Raw genomic sequence first — 14,496 nt, 5'->3', positions numbered from 1 at the left:
ATCGTGCAAGGAGATGCAGGGGCTACAAGCTGGGGAACAGCATAGGAAAGATTGTCTTCTCTTGGGAAGGGAGGCACAAGGGAGATTATTTTTAGCCTTTTAGAAGGGGAAGGAGATGGAATGGAAGCATTTTTTGCGTTGATACCCTCATTAGGGATGGGGAGAATGGGATGCAGGGGAAGAGAGGATGCTCTGAGCGGGGTGGGGGCGGTGGGGACGGGACGGGACGGGGGGGGTGGGGGCGGCGGGGGGTCCCCCCCGCCGCCCCCCCCCCCCCGTCCCGTCCCGTCCCATCCCCGTCTGCCCCCCCTAGTGCAATAAGAGCCCCGACGGGTAGGTCAGCCCCTTCCAAATAAAGCAGCGACTCCCTCGCTCCGCTCGGCGGCTCTTTCCACCCGTAAATCAGAAAAAAAAAACCCGCAAACCAACCCCAAACATATATCTACACACATATATATATATATAGGAGAAGCCGGATTCCGTGAACGCGGCTGTTTCCTCCGGGGCGGCCCCGGGGACCTCGTCTCGCTTTTTTTTTTTTTTTTTTTTTTCCGAGCGCTTTCAAAGGTACCGGAACGAGCCCTTTTAGGGCAGGCGGGGCGGGGCCGGATCCTCGCCTTTTTAGGCCAAGGCTCCCCGGCACCGGAATCCCCCCCCGGGGCTGGGGGGCGCCGGGCCGGGGGGGGGGGGGGGGGGCGGGGCGGGGCTGGGGGGGTGTGGGGAGCGGGGCTTGGGGAGGGAGGGGGGGGCCCCGGAGCCCACGTGACCGCCGCTCCCCGTTCCTCAGTCCTTATATGGGCAGTGACGTCCCGGGCATTGAGGGGGCCCCCATAAATAGTTTTAGCGGCGGGGTTGTCGCGCAGCGCGAGCTGCGGCGGGAGCGCGGCTCTCCCCGGGGCATCCCACATGCCTCCCCGCCGGCCCGCCGGCCCCCCGCGCCCGTAGAGGGGAGGCAGGGGGGGGGGCAGCGCCCCCTCCTCGCTTTCCCCCCCCCCCCTCCAACCCCCACCCCAACCCCACCAACCCTCCCTCCGCCCCCCCCCACTCCCCCCCAAGCCCACTCCTCCTCCTCCTCCTCCTCGCCGGGAGCGCCGCTCCCCCCGCGGCCGGCCCGATGATGACGGCCAAGGCGGCGGACAAGCTCCCGGTGACCCTCGGCGGGTTCGTGCACCAGCTCCCCGAGGGCGTTTACCCCGCCGATGACATCTCCGCCGCGTTGCCGGCTTCGGTCGCGATCTTCCCCAACGCCGACCTGGCGGGGACGTTCGACCAGATGGGAGCGGTGGCGGGAGGTAAGCGCCGAGGGGAGCCCCGGGGGGCGGCGGAAGGGGGGGCGCCCCCGGCTTTGGGGGGGTGGGAAAAGCCGCGGGGGGCACGGGGAGCCCCCGCGGGCGGCGGCGCGGGGCGCTGACCCGCCGCTTGTCCCCCGCAGACGGCATGATCAACGTGGACGTGGGCGACAAGCGGGGCCTGGACCTGCCCTACGGCGGCGGCTTCGCGCCCGGCGCGCCGGCCCCGCGCAACCAGACCTTCACCTACATGGGCAAATTCTCCATCGACCCGCAGTACCCCGGCGCCGGCTGCTACCCCGAGGGCATCATCAACATCGTCAGCGCGGGGATCCTGCCGGGGGTCGGCGCGCCCCCCCCCCTCCTCCTCCGCCGCCTCCGCCGCGCCCCCGGCCGCCCCCTCGGCCCCCGCCGCCGCCTCCCCGACCCCGCTGCCCGGGCCGCTGGGCTGCGCGGCGGCGCAGGGCCCGCCGGCCGACCTGGAGCACCTGTACTCGCCGCCGCCCCCGTACTCGGGCTGCGGGGAGCTGTACCCGCAGGAGCCCTCCTCCGCCTTCCTGCCCGCCGCGGGCGGCGCGGCGCTGCCGTTCCCCCCGCCGCCCTCCTACCCGTCCCCGAAGGCGGCGGCGGCCGACGCCGGGCTCTTCACCGTCATCCCCGAGTACGGCGGCTTCTTCCCGCCGCCCCAGTGCCAGCGGGAGCCGCACGCCGACCGCAAGCCCTTCCCCTGCCCCCTCGACTCCCTGCGCGTCCCGCCGCCGCTCACGCCGCTCTCCACCATCCGCAACTTCACCATGGGGGCGCCCCCCGCGGGCACCGGCGGCGGCGGCCCCGGGCCGGAGGGCGCGGGGAGCCGGGCGCCCGGCGGCGCCTTCGGGCCGCACCACCTGCCGCTGCGGCCCATCCTGCGGCCCCGCAAGTACCCGAACCGGCCCAGCAAGACGCCGGTGCACGAGCGGCCCTACCCGTGCCCCGCCGAGGGCTGCGACCGCCGCTTCTCCCGCTCCGACGAGCTCACCCGGCACATCCGCATCCACACGGGCCACAAGCCCTTCCAGTGCCGCATCTGCATGCGGAACTTCAGCCGCAGCGACCACCTCACCACCCACATCCGCACCCACACCGGCGAGAAGCCCTTCGCCTGCGACTTCTGCGGCAGGAAGTTCGCCCGCTCCGACGAGAGGAAGCGCCACACCAAGATCCACCTGCGCCAGAAGGAGCGCAAGGGCTGCGCGCAGCCCCCCGCGGGGAGCGCCGCCGCCCTCGCCCCCTGCGGCGCCCGGACCAGGACGCCGTGACCGTGCGGGGGCCGGCGCGGAGGCAGCGCGGAGCGCGCCCGGGAGGCACCGCCGGGGAGCCCCCTCGGAGCCCGGACCAGGACGCCGTGACCGCGCTGGGGTCCCCTCGGAGCGCGCCCTGGAGCCTCCGTGGAACGCGCCCTGGAGCCTCCGTGGAACGCGCCCTGGGGTCCCCTCGGAGCGCGCCCGGGGCCCCCTCGAAGCCAGCCCTGGAGCCCCCTCGGAGCGCGCCCGGGAGCCCCGCGGAGCCGGTGCGGCGTGTACATAGGGGCAGCGGCGGGAGGACGGATGCATGCGGAGCCGTCGTGGTGAGGTGTCCTTGGTGCCTTGTGTGGTGTAGAGCCCGGTCCCCTGGCTGCATGCGGGCTGCCTTACCGAGCCGCGACACCGGAGACTCGTCCCTCCCTGGTTCTAGTCTGGCTGTACATTTCTGCCTATTAATATTGCGGGGGGGGGTTGTCTCTTTTTTGTTTTATTTTGTTTGTTTTTAGAGACTATATTTTTGTACGCACTGGTTTGGGGGTTTGTTTTGGTTTTGTTTCTTGGTTTTTTGGGTTTATTTTTTTTGTGACTTTAAAGTGTTCCGTTTGTAGTGGGACTCGGGACGGGATGTAAATACTCTGGCTGGAACCCACGCCCGTTACCGCAGCCGGTAACACGGATAATTCACAACCACTAACGGGAGCTGGAAGGAGAGGGCGCTTCTTTCTGGCCGCTCTGTAAATACAAACTTTTCGACGGTAGGGTCGGTGCTTACAACGTTTATAAAAGACGACAAATAAATCTCTTAATTATGCTAAATTGACACCTTTATTTCCCTAGGATGCCCGGCCCGGGGGTGCCTCCCGCCCATCCCCGGGGTTGCGGGATTTTCCCCGGAGATGAGAGCCGGGTTAACACCAACCGGGGAGCGGGGTGGGTTTATTTTTTTGGCTCGCTCTCTATTTTTTTCCGCGGTTACGAGCCGCCCGGGGCTCGGGGACGCGGCGCGCACCCGCGCGGCTCAGCCCGGCCGCCTCGCCTCGGGGTTTTAAACCTGGTTTTGGGTTTTTTTTTTGTTATTACTTGGTGAGATGCTGCCCCGGCCAGGCTCTGCCGTCGGTGCGGGGCTGCTGGGTCCCGGTGGCACCGCCCGCTCCGTCTGAGAACCCCGCTCGCCGTCCCCTGCGGGGCCGGCACCGGCTCTTGGCTCGGGGAAGACGCTCGGTTGGGAGCCGATGGGTGCGAAGGGCACTTGAAACCGGGCACGGACCGGGCTGCGGGAGACGGAGAAGCCCCGGAGCCACCACCCTCGGCACCTGCAGTCACCTCCCCGAGCGCTCCGGTCCCCAAAGAGAGCCCAGGTCCTGCGGTGTCAGGGATGCGCGACCCCGCGGCTGCTGTCGCCTCCCCGGCTGGTGTCGTCGGGCTGTGGGACGGGGAGGTGATGGGGAGACAGAGCTCTCGGGGTTCGGGGCTCCTGCAAGTCCTGCCGAGGCCTTGGAAGAGCGCAGCGTGGCCGAAGCTGGAGCATTTTAAGAGAACTGGGATCTCGGCTGCTCAGGAGCGCGGTCCGAGGCTCCGAACTACCCTCTGCGGCCACGCCACGAGGTTAAAACCCCAGTCGAAGGCAAAACAAGATAAACAACACAGAACCTGTAAATTAACCGGGTTAAGGAAACCGCCAATGACCGCGTACAGCCACAAGAAAACCTTACAGCGCGTGATAGCATCAGAAGTCATAAACCCCCGTGCCTTGGCCTTAAACAGCCGGCTCCAAAAGTGGTGATAGTGCACGTGTCTGGATTGTCTGAGGGCGCGGGGCGAAGATTCAGGCCCAGAGGCTCCACAAGTGGTGATAATGCATGTGTCTGGATTGTCTGAGGGCACAGGGGGAAGATTTGGGATGAGAAGCCAGGGTTAAGCATCGCCAGTCGAGCCCTTCAGACTGTTCCGCAAAAGAAACTCACGCTCCGTATCAAGACCCGGTTCAGGACTGTGGTAATCGTGAAGGAAAGTAATGTGGTCAGTAGTGACATATCCTGTATTTATTCTATAACTCAGCAATAACAGTAATTTTGCTGTTGTGAAAACACAATAACCAGAGTGCAGAGAGAAGGAACGGCGTTACAGACTTAAACCTCCTGCTTACAGATATCCAGAACATATGAAGTTAAGTTTCAATGACTGAGTAAGCGAGAAGTTACGCAGAGGCTTTCCTTTAATGCATCTCTTTGCTGTTTTTTCCATTTTTCCAGCTTTAATACTATGATGCTAACACCTTTTTATTAAAAGAAAAAAAAAAGAAAAAGGTTTTGTCACAATTGTTAACAGCTCTCTGTAGTTTAAGGGACCACGCGGTGCCCCATGGAAAGATGCATTAAAGTCCTGTCCCATTAAACATCTCAACTAGGTTTTATGAGAAGAAATAAAAACCAAGCAGAAAGACCTAAGGGGAGATGGAGCAGATGAGATAAAAAAAATGCTCTGTTGCAGTTTGTTTTTCCAGTACAGCTGTTTTTGCATGCGCCAGCCTATCTTCTTTGTGGACTTCTTAAAAAGGATGATAGTCTTCATTGGGAGTGAGGAACAGGCTGTAACACAGGGAACCACTGCGTTACAGTTAATGACTGTGTTCGATACAGAATTGTTGCACATTAACTAACACTAAGCTGCAGGGGAATTCCAGGAAAAACAGGTAAGCCAGCTGCAGAAATATCAGGCACTTGAAAGTGCTGTAAGAATAAATGGAAATCGCTTGAGATAATTTCCAGCAATTTTTCCTTGCAAAAGAATTCATCTGTGCACGTGTAACACCGTGTTTTACGTGCGTTCTTTTACAGGCCAAAAGAAAAAAAAAAACCAACAAAAAAAAGCCATATCAGAATCATTTAAAAATTCACACATAAAAGCCACTGTACAGGAAAAACAAGCCTGCTTTTATAAATACACAAAGAAAAATTAAAGCCAGTTGTGGAATGATTTCTGGCGCAGGTCGGTACGTCACTCAGGAGGCTGGTAAGTCGTGTTTTCTTACTCAAATTCCCACATTGTGACAAAGAGGGACAAGGCTGCCCCAGCCTGGGTATGTGGTATGAAGATTGTGTTAGGATGAACAGGCACAAGACCAGTCCCTGTGGTACAGACGGAGCATTTCACCTGTAGAAAAAGTTTCTCTCTTGTTAGAAAGATTGCATCCCCTTCCACAGACACACTGCATCTCCAGACTGTTTCCATCATAGCAAAGTGAAATTCACGGTGTCTCTTCTATGCTACCTTTATTTAAAGGCCTTATGAAAAAAGTAGTCTTTATAAATAGTACAAAGAGGGAAGCCGCAAGGCTTGAAAAGTGTTCACTTGTCTGTATAAAAACACAGACCACGCTGTAAAGAGAAGATATCAGGTCGAATCTTATCTGTACTTAGGGTATGCACGCCGCTGTATATATAGCGTTTGCAAATTCGTTATGTTTCTAGAGTAGCTTCCACGACACAGCAGTGGATAGTTGTTTTTTCTCTTACGATGCCCACAGTCTCTGCCGTCCTCTGCCACTGCTGCAGGAGAGGCTCTGAGTGAGGTGAATTAGCAGCTGTCTCTTTCTCCTAGCTGAAGGAAATATGCATAGACGTACTTTGTAATTCTCAGCGAGACTTTATACGCAATGCTTTAAAGAACTGTTAGAACATAATAGTGAACCTGACAGTGGCCAGAGTGGGAATTCCCTTAACTCCAGCCCTGGGGATCAATGGCATTTACTGGAGGAGCACGTCCTGGCTCAGGAGTTGTTGTGGGTCGGTCTTTCACTAGCAGGGTACAGCTGTTGTTGAGACGGAGCAAAACCTCCAGCCCCCACGCGGCCCAGGTTGGGTGAGCTCGTTCCTCTGGCTCACAAGCTGCTTTGGGGAGAGTCGGGGCACCCCGTGACAATTCTTATTGCGCTTACGCTCTCTGCTGGAGCCTGACCCCCACCCGCCCGCCCGGCCCTAACTATTTACACAGGATGCTGGATTATTTTCCCCCAGACATTCAGTCGAGAAGTTTAACAGGGTTGCTGCTCCGCATCAACCCAAAGGAAACGCGCACACTCTGATGCTTCACTGCCCCCAGCTCCTAAAGCCCAGTGGAGCTGTGGAAGGAGGGAGTCTGTGACTCGCAGTGCTCGTGAGGGGCCCAGCCAGCACCCACCACCCCGGCACGGCCAGCAGGAACAGTGCAACCGTGGGGCTGGTGGGGCAGGTGGGGCTGGGCGCACGTCTGCGGGGCTGCGTCGGGGTCCGTGTCTGTGGGGCGGTCCCAGAGCTTGGACTGTGTCTGTGGGGTGGGACCAGGGCTGGGTTGGTGTCGGTGTCCATGAGGTGGCCCCAGGGTTGGGTCCATGTCCGTGGGACAGGCCTGGGGCTGGGTCCAGATCTGTGTCCGTAGGGTGGCACTGGGGCTGGCTCCCTGTCGGTGTCCTTGAGGCGGTCTCTTCTCATGTCAGTGGGGCGGTCCAGGGGCTGGGTTTGTGTCCATGGGTTTGTGTCCATGGGGCGGTCCCTTCTCGTGTCCAGGTCCATGGGTCTGTGTCCGTAGGGCAGTGCCGGGTCTGCATCTGTGTGTCTGTGGCATCCATTGAGCAGTCCCATGTCTGTGTGTCTGCATCCGTGGGGCAATCCCAGTCCGCATCCGTATGTCCACTGAGCGGTCCCTGTCCATGTGTCTATGTCCGTGGGGCAGTCCCGTGTCCATGTCCATGTGTCTGCGGGGCATTCCTGTGTCCATATGTCTGTGGGGCAGTCCTATGTCTGTGCGTCCATGTCCGTGGGGCAGTCCCATGTCCGTGTGTCTATGTCCATGGGGCAGTCCTGTGTCCGTGTCCACATGTCTGCGAGGCACTCCCGTGTCCATATGCCTGTGTCTGTGGGGCAGTCCTGTGTCTGTGTGTCCATGCCCATGGGTCAGTCCCATGTCCCTGTGTCCATGTCTGTGGGGCAGTCCTGGTCCGTGTCCATGTGTCTGTGGGGCAGTCCGTGTCTGTGTGTTCACAGGGTGGTCCCGTGTCCATGTCTGTGTGTCTGCAGGGCGGTCCTGGTCGAAGTCCGTGTGTCTGCAGGGCGGTTCCGGTCGAAGTCCGTGTGTCCATGGGGCAGTCCCGGTCTGTGTCTGTGGGGCGGGGTCCCAGTCTGTGTCTGTGTGTCCGTGGGGTGGTTCCAGTCTGTGTCCATGTGGTGGTCCTGGTCCGTGTCCGTGTGTCTGTGGAGCGGTGCCATGTCCGTGTGTCCGTGGGGCGGTCCCGGTCCATGTCTGTGTGTCCGTGGGGCAGTCCTGGTCCGTGTCCATGTGTCCGTGGGGCAGTCCCGAGTCCCTGTCCGTGTGTCTGTGGAGCGGTGCCATGTCCATGTGTCCGTGGGGCAGTCCCGGTCTGTGTCTGTGTCTGTGTGTCCGCGGGGCAGTCCCGAGTCCCTGTCCGTGTGTCTGCGGAGCGGTGCCATGTCTGTATGTCCGTGGGGCGGTCCCGGTCCGTGTCCGTGTGCCCGCGGGGCGGCCCCGGGGCTCAGAGGCGGACGCGGGGCCCGGGGTAGGGCTCCCCCCCGCACCAGAAGTCGGCGGCCTGCGGGGTCTCGTCCAGCCACACCTCGCGGGGCAGCGCGGGCGGCTCGGGGCCCGTTGGCTCCAGCAGGCGGTAGTAGTGGCAGTCCCGGCCGCGCTGGGGGTCGTAGGGCGGCGCCAGGATGTCGAGGAAGGCGGCGGGCCCGTCCACGGCGTCGATCTGGTGCAGGTTGTCGGTGTGGGGGGCCAGCAGGCAGGGCGGCGAGGCGGGCGTGTAGAGCTGCCGCGAGCGGAACAGCGCCCGGCGCCGCGGCCCCGCGGCGGGGGGAAGCGCGTCCATGCAGGCGATGCGCAGCGTCCCGTACAGCACCTTCAGCATCCCGTTCATGCCCGGGTGGTCGTGCAGCGGGATGCAGGCGCCGCCGCGCAGCAGGAACACGCCCATGCTGAAGCTCTCGGTCTCGCAGATGTGCATGTAGCTCACGGGGGCGGCCACCGCCGGCCCCCGCGGCGCCAGCCGCAGGTCCTCGGCGCGCACCTTGTCCAGTAGCTGCTGCAGCCGGTGCAGGTTCTCACCGAAGGCCGGGCCCGCGGGGCCGCGGAAGGTGACGCCCGCCTGCCACGCCACCCGCTGGATCGCGGAGGCCATGTTGTCCGGGGCTGCGCCCCCCGCGCTTCCGCCGCCCCGCCCGCCGCGCACGCGCCCCGGGCCGCCGGGGAGTGAAGGGGGGGGCCGGGGATCCCGAGCCGGGGGGTGGAGCCGCCGTGCTCGCTGGGATGAGGGTCGCCAGCCTGGGGGTCCCGAGACGGGGGAGCCGAGCGGGGTCTGCGCCCGCCCTGCCTGCCGGGACGGGGAGCCCCGAGCGGGGTCTCCGCCTGCGCGGCTGCGGAACGGGGGTGCCGCGTCAGGGGCCTGTGCTCGCCCTGCCCGCCGGGACAGGGGTCCCGAGCCGGGGTCTGCACCCACACGGCTCAGGGAACGGGGGTCCCGAGCCGAGGATCCTGCACTGGGGTCTGCGAGTGCCCTGCCCGCCGGGATGGGGGTCCCGAGCCGGGGGCTGGAGCCGCCCTGCTCGCTGGGATGAGGGTCCCCGGCCCGGGGGTCCCGAGAGGGGGGAGCCGAGCGGGGTCTGCGCCCGCCCTGCCTGCCGGGACGGGGGGTCCCGAGACGGGGAGCCCCGAGCGGGGTCTCCGCCTGCGCGGCCGGGGAACGGGGGTGCCGCGTCAGGGGCCTGTGCTCGCCCTGCTCGCCGGGATGGGGGTCTGCGCCCTCACGGCTCGGGGAACGGGGGTTTACAGCCGCCCTACCCGCTGGGACGGGGGTCCCGAGCCGGGCTCTGCATCCGCACCGTCGGGGGAACGGGGGTCCTGAGCCGAGGATCCCGCACTGGGGTCTGCAGGTGCCCTACCTGCCGGGATGGGGGTCCCAGGCCAGGGCCTGCACCCTCACGGCTCAGGGAACGGGGGTTCCACTCCCACACGTCGCGGGGAGGAGGAGGGGGAGGTGGTGAACGGGGGCTCAGCCCGAATGGTTTGTTATTTATCCCTCATTGCTTGCTCCAACCAAGCCATTTTGCCGGATTCACCAGATTTCGACTCATTTTCTGGCCCCGCTGTACGGCACGTGCCATCCTCGGTGTGTCCCTTTATCATCGCTTTGGAGTGTGATTGTATCTGAATTTATTATCTTTAACCGCAGATGAACATCCAACGCGCACGTGGAGATCCAGACGCCGGTCCCCGGAGAATCCACGTGTGACAGAAAGGATGGATCAGCTCTTGGCCCTGCCCCAGCCTGGTGGAGCCTGCGTGTGGTGGTTTTAGGCTTATGTGCAGTGTTTATTCCATCAGGGCGTGATGTGCAATGTTTTATTTCATTTATGTATCTCTAGCAACTATCCCGTTGCCTTCTTTCTCATACATGGCCACATAGCAGGTCATACCTAGAAAATATAGTGGGTTTGAAGTCATAAATTAACCTGGTAGTGCTGCGTATCGTTAAACAAAGTTAGGCTCTGATCATAAAAGAAATACACGTGTTCGTACCACTTTTAGCTCAGTTATTCGTATGAGTGTTCAGCACTGAAGTACCGTGGCAGGACTGGGCCCAGCTGGTTGGGATCCTGGAAAAAAAGCTGAATGATAACACTCAGTCAAATGGGATTCAGCCAAGTTAAATAATTTCATTTAAAACTGAGGTAAACCCATGTGTTTTCTTCATTAAAGGTCAACTCCAGTCTTAAGGTGTGCGTTAAAACATAAGATACAGGTAAGATATTATATAAGATATATGTGGCCTTATAGTATTCTATGTTATACATGAATCAGACCTGCTGTATGTGAATCAGAATTATAGATGTGGGCATGTGATGGCCCCAGCAGAGGATGAAATACTGATTCTGTAAACAAAGACTGGTGACTTGAATCTCTCTTCCCAAACCTATTTCTCTCCCTCTATAAATAAGCTTGGTGCACAGAACGCAAATTTAGGTCATGGCATTATTGCCTCCTTTTCATAGAGGATGTGAATTTGAGCTGCTGCTTTTGAGTTCCACCTGAACCTACGACGTGTTGCAATCTGCAGCTGTTTCGTATTCACACACCCATGTTTAATTCCCAGTGCCAGTGTTGGGAGCGTGGGGTGAAGATCAGGTGAGTGCATTTAAACCTGGCAGGAAGAGGCCTTGCAGGATGCTTAGGATGAGGGGCAGGTGTCTTGAGTTGAGAGGAAAAGTCTTCAATGGCCTGTGAGCCTTTCTGTGTTGGGATGAACACCTGGGGACACCAAAAGTCTCACTGCTGCTGTGTTGGATTCGAAGGCTCCGTGTCCAGTGTTCTCTTCTGTTCAATCCCCTTCTGCAGGGACAGCCAGTTAAATTATGAAGGCATGGACTAGAACTTTTGGCAGTTGTTGTCGGTGATGATGATGAATTATGTCTCTATATTGGCTTAAGCTATCTGTGTCCTGCCTCAGCAATTACATTTTATCCTTGCAAGTGATTGTTGGAATGCTCACTTTAGAACATGCTGGTTGTTTTTCTATGCAGCACAAAAATAAGCTGTTTTATGGAAACAGGAATTCTTGGTATTGGTAGGACATCGTGCACTTGGAGTAACGTGCAGTTGTAAGAAAGTCCAGCATGGAAAATGAGGGTCCTGAGTTCCAGTCTCAGCCTGATCTTGACTCGCTGGGTGATATTTGGTGAGTTACTTGACGGTTTTAGTGCTTATCGCTCTGTAAACTATGAATCACACGTTCTGTGTAGAAGGATATTTATTAAGATTTTAAGAGCATCTTTATGTGAACATTTCCAGTGCCACGTTATGTTGGTGATAAGGTTTGTATTTTGCATAATTGATCACATTATGATCCTCAATGTTTTTAGCTACTGTATTGATTTCCATTTCTAACAGATACAGACGGAAATATGTCCTTGGCAGTTAACATTGCAGTTAGATGCTTTATCACACCCACATTTTTCAGTACAGTAACATTAAAAAAATAAAACAGACTAAAACCAAACCTCAAAAGCAAGCTGTCCATCCAGCTGACAATTAAATCAGCATGTTTTTTCTTCTGAAAGGCCATATTCCTAGCTGGCCTTTACCATCTTGAATGCACATGAAGAAAATTAGAACCACGGTGTCGTTGCTTGGCCGAGCTTTGAGGCTACTGTGTGTTCATGATGAAATGACCAAAGTTCAGCCTAGTGGTTTTATGATACAACCAGCGTGAGCGAGGTCAGGTTCAGCTTATGGTTTTGGTCTCCTGCTGTGTTTGTTTTTTTCCCCACATGCATAGAAAAAGCATGCATTGAGAAGTGTTACAGTGATTTTTCTCCTGCCCACAACCCTGCTACTGCTGGGCTACTCACCTTTCTACCCGATTCTCCTGTGGGATTGACACTTTTCCAGCCTCTCGCTTCTCTGTTGCTGTTACCTATTACAATTCCCCCCGAGTTTGTGAAATATCCCTTGCTCATTTGCACTTTCTTCTAGGAGTTGCTTCCCAGATCCTCTAAATTTGGTTTGAGAAGTTAGAATTGCTTGTAGCCATCAGGTATAACAGCGATGGACAAAAATGACAGCCACTTGCTTAGAAGGTCAGTTGTTAGCAGTAATTAAATGTCATGTCACGATGCTAGAGTATTCTGTCAGGTTGGAACTTGAATAGTACAGAAACCATCCTCTTATAGCACTGCCAGCGGCTGCAGGTGTGTGTTTACATAGAACAAAAAGTAAGAAGGTCTGTCAAAGAACAGCTTTCTTTGCACCGTTCCTGACATCCATTCTGCAAGAGAGGTTGTTTTGGTTTGTTTTTTAATAGTTACCACCAATCAAGGAGACAGATACGAGCGCTGGCCAAATGTGATTCAGATGAGAACAAGACTAAAAGAATACCAGCAACATGTCTGCAATATTTGCTGGCTCTCCAGTAATGGCTTACGTAATAGAAACATCTATTATTCATCAGGGAATTTATTTATCAGTAGATACACAAAAAATTGCTAGATATAACTGCACTGAGATCAGAAGGGGATTAGGTTCATATATGCACCAAACTTCAAGCAGATCTGTGTAACGTTAAGGCTCCCAGTCACCTTTACCACTTCTTTACTGACACACACCCTGTATTCTCTTAATCACGTAATTCACCCCTCGCTGTACTCTTAATTTGTTGTACCCTCTCAGCGAAAGGCACTATTTCTATATAAAGCACATCATTAATGAATTTTATTGACAGTTTGCTGCTGAACAGCCTGGAGCAGGAGTTGGAGTGACTCAGAGTGGAAAAGACTGTGCAGCATGCAACTCTCTGCGCGTGAATTTGCAGAGATAATGAGCTTCATTCTGGTCTCAGTTTAGCTCCACTAATTTCATGCTTTCCACGGGTACAGATCGGATCCGTGCTGGTGTCTCTGATGCCGCCTGGGTTAGACTGTGGCGATGGGTGCTGTGAGTTAGTCATTCCTTGTGAACTCGCTGACCGTCTAGGACTGATCCTGGGTGTGAGGAAGATGATGTTTACCAGCGTGGTGAGAAACTACGCTCCCTTCTTGGCCTGTGGTTTGCAGCGAAGCATCTCTGGGCAGAGCCACTTGGCTGGTGTCGCTCAGCCACGGCAGCTGCAGGAGATGCCACGTGGAACTTTCACCAGTTGTGTTCAGTGATGACAAAAAATAGAGAGAGAAATCCCCTAGTGGTTGTGGAAAGAGTTATTACATGACTTTTCTAAGTTTTTCATGTATTTTTAGTGTTTTCTAAAGCTAATGTGATTATGTAATCTGGGAAAACATCACCTTTATGTCTAAAGCTTAAAAATATATGCAAGAATATTGTTGAAGTGTCCAGAATCCTGAATCCTCACATACGAGCAGGAAGGTAAATTATTAAAAAAAAATTTTTTTTTGATAATCAGCGAGATGAAAGAAACCCACAGCCCAATTTGCAAGTGTAATTCTGAGTCCACAAAAAGCTATATTATCGCTCTTTCTTATTACTGGCATGACTTTGAAAATGAAACGTTAACAGGAATGTGTGTGGATACTACATTATGCAATAATTACGTATTTGATATTTTACATAAGGGCATTCAAAAGCAGCAAAATGCATTATCATTTTATTGGTATAAGTTACTGTGAACTTAAAAGCTGACGCTACCTGTTGGAAAAGCTGAAAACTGTTTCCAGGTATGGTTGGTACAGAATGAAAGTCCTTGGCTTTATTAGCGTGCAGCTGAGAGAGCTGGGGGTGTTTAGCCTGGAGAAGAGGAGGCTGAGGGGAGACCTCATTGCTCTCTACAACTACCTGAGAGGAGGTTGTGGAGAGGAGGGAGCTGGCCTCTTCTCCCAAGTGGCAGGGGACAGAATGAGAGGGAATGGCCTCAAGCTCCACCAGGGGAGGGTCAGGCTGGACATCAGGAAAAAATATTTCATGTAAAGGGTCATTGGGCACTGGCAGAGGCTGCCCAGGGAGGTGGTTGAGTCACCTTCCCTGGAGGTGTTTAAAAGATGGGTGGATGAGGTGCTGAGGGACATGGTTTAGTGACTGATGGGAATGGTTGGACTCGATGATCCAGTGGGTCCTTTCCAAACTAGTGATTCTATGATTCTATGCAGGATTTGTCTTCTCCCTGGGAGGTCCTGGCTAGCAGTGAAGGGGAGCACCCAGGGTCCATCCTGCTGCTGCACTTCTTGGGCTCAGAATGTGGCCGTCTCCACCATTTTTGAAACCACTTCCTTTGAATTCTGTCACCATCAGTGGCTGCCAGACCTACAAGGCACCTCTGGCCTCTGTTACGTCAGTGCCAAACTCCACTTGTTTTTTTATCTCTCTCTGTAACTTTTTCAGAGAATCCCGAGGGTCCCGTTTGGTTGCTCAGTGGGAGAAAGCTTGCGAGG

The 14,496-nt window shown here is 56.6% G+C and overlaps 3 protein-coding genes across 3 annotated transcripts; 1 reads left to right on the top strand and 2 right to left on the bottom strand.

The window, feature by feature from the left end:
* The first annotated feature begins 850 nt into the window (after nucleotides 1–850).
* EGR2 (early growth response 2) lies at nucleotides 851–2,621 on the top strand. The gene is given in 3 exon segments (XM_069864055.1): nucleotides 851–1,292; nucleotides 1,433–1,643; nucleotides 1,645–2,621. Coding segments are annotated over 3 exon segments (1,332 nt in total). The 5' UTR covers nucleotides 851–1,114; the 3' UTR covers nucleotides 2,588–2,621.
* Nucleotides 2,622–4,599: 1,978 nt separating this feature from the next.
* On the bottom strand, nucleotides 4,600–7,945 carry LOC138724202 (uncharacterized). The gene is made up of 2 exons (XM_069864054.1): nucleotides 7,409–7,945; nucleotides 4,600–7,341 (listed from the first exon to the last, which is right to left on the bottom strand). The coding sequence occupies exons 1-2, from the start codon at nucleotides 7,943–7,945 to the stop codon at nucleotides 6,661–6,663; spliced, it is 1,218 nt and encodes a 405-aa protein (XP_069720155.1). The 3' UTR covers nucleotides 4,600–6,660.
* ADO (2-aminoethanethiol dioxygenase) lies at nucleotides 4,600–8,753 on the bottom strand. Its single transcript, XM_069864057.1, has one exon. It carries the CDS (start codon nucleotides 8,742–8,744, stop codon nucleotides 8,100–8,102), a length of 645 nt encoding a protein of 214 aa, XP_069720158.1. The 5' UTR covers nucleotides 8,745–8,753; the 3' UTR covers nucleotides 4,600–8,099.
* Nucleotides 8,754–14,496: the final 5,743 nt, after the last annotated feature.

This window comes from Phaenicophaeus curvirostris, chromosome 9 (assembly GCF_032191515.1).
Source record: "Phaenicophaeus curvirostris isolate KB17595 chromosome 9, BPBGC_Pcur_1.0, whole genome shotgun sequence".
NCBI lineage: Eukaryota > Metazoa > Chordata > Aves > Cuculiformes > Cuculidae > Phaenicophaeus > Phaenicophaeus curvirostris.
The sequence above is the reverse complement of the archived record's forward strand: the minus strand, read 5'-3'. Positions and strand labels throughout refer to the sequence as shown.

What these genes read in the sequence shown, in the direction of transcription:
- LOC138724202 (XM_069864054.1), bottom strand. Translation starts at nt 7,945, where the DNA reads ATGGACATGGCACCGCTCCACAGACACACGGACAGGGACTCGGGACTG. An exon ending in ATGTGGACACGGACACAGGA is followed by an intron (nt 7,342 to 7,408) that starts CTGCCCCATGGA and finishes CAGACATAGGAC; the next exon opens with TGCCCCACAGACATATGGAC.
- ADO (XM_069864057.1), bottom strand. Translation starts at nt 8,744, where the DNA reads ATGGCCTCCGCGATCCAGCGGGTGGCGTGGCAGGCGGGCGTCACCTTC.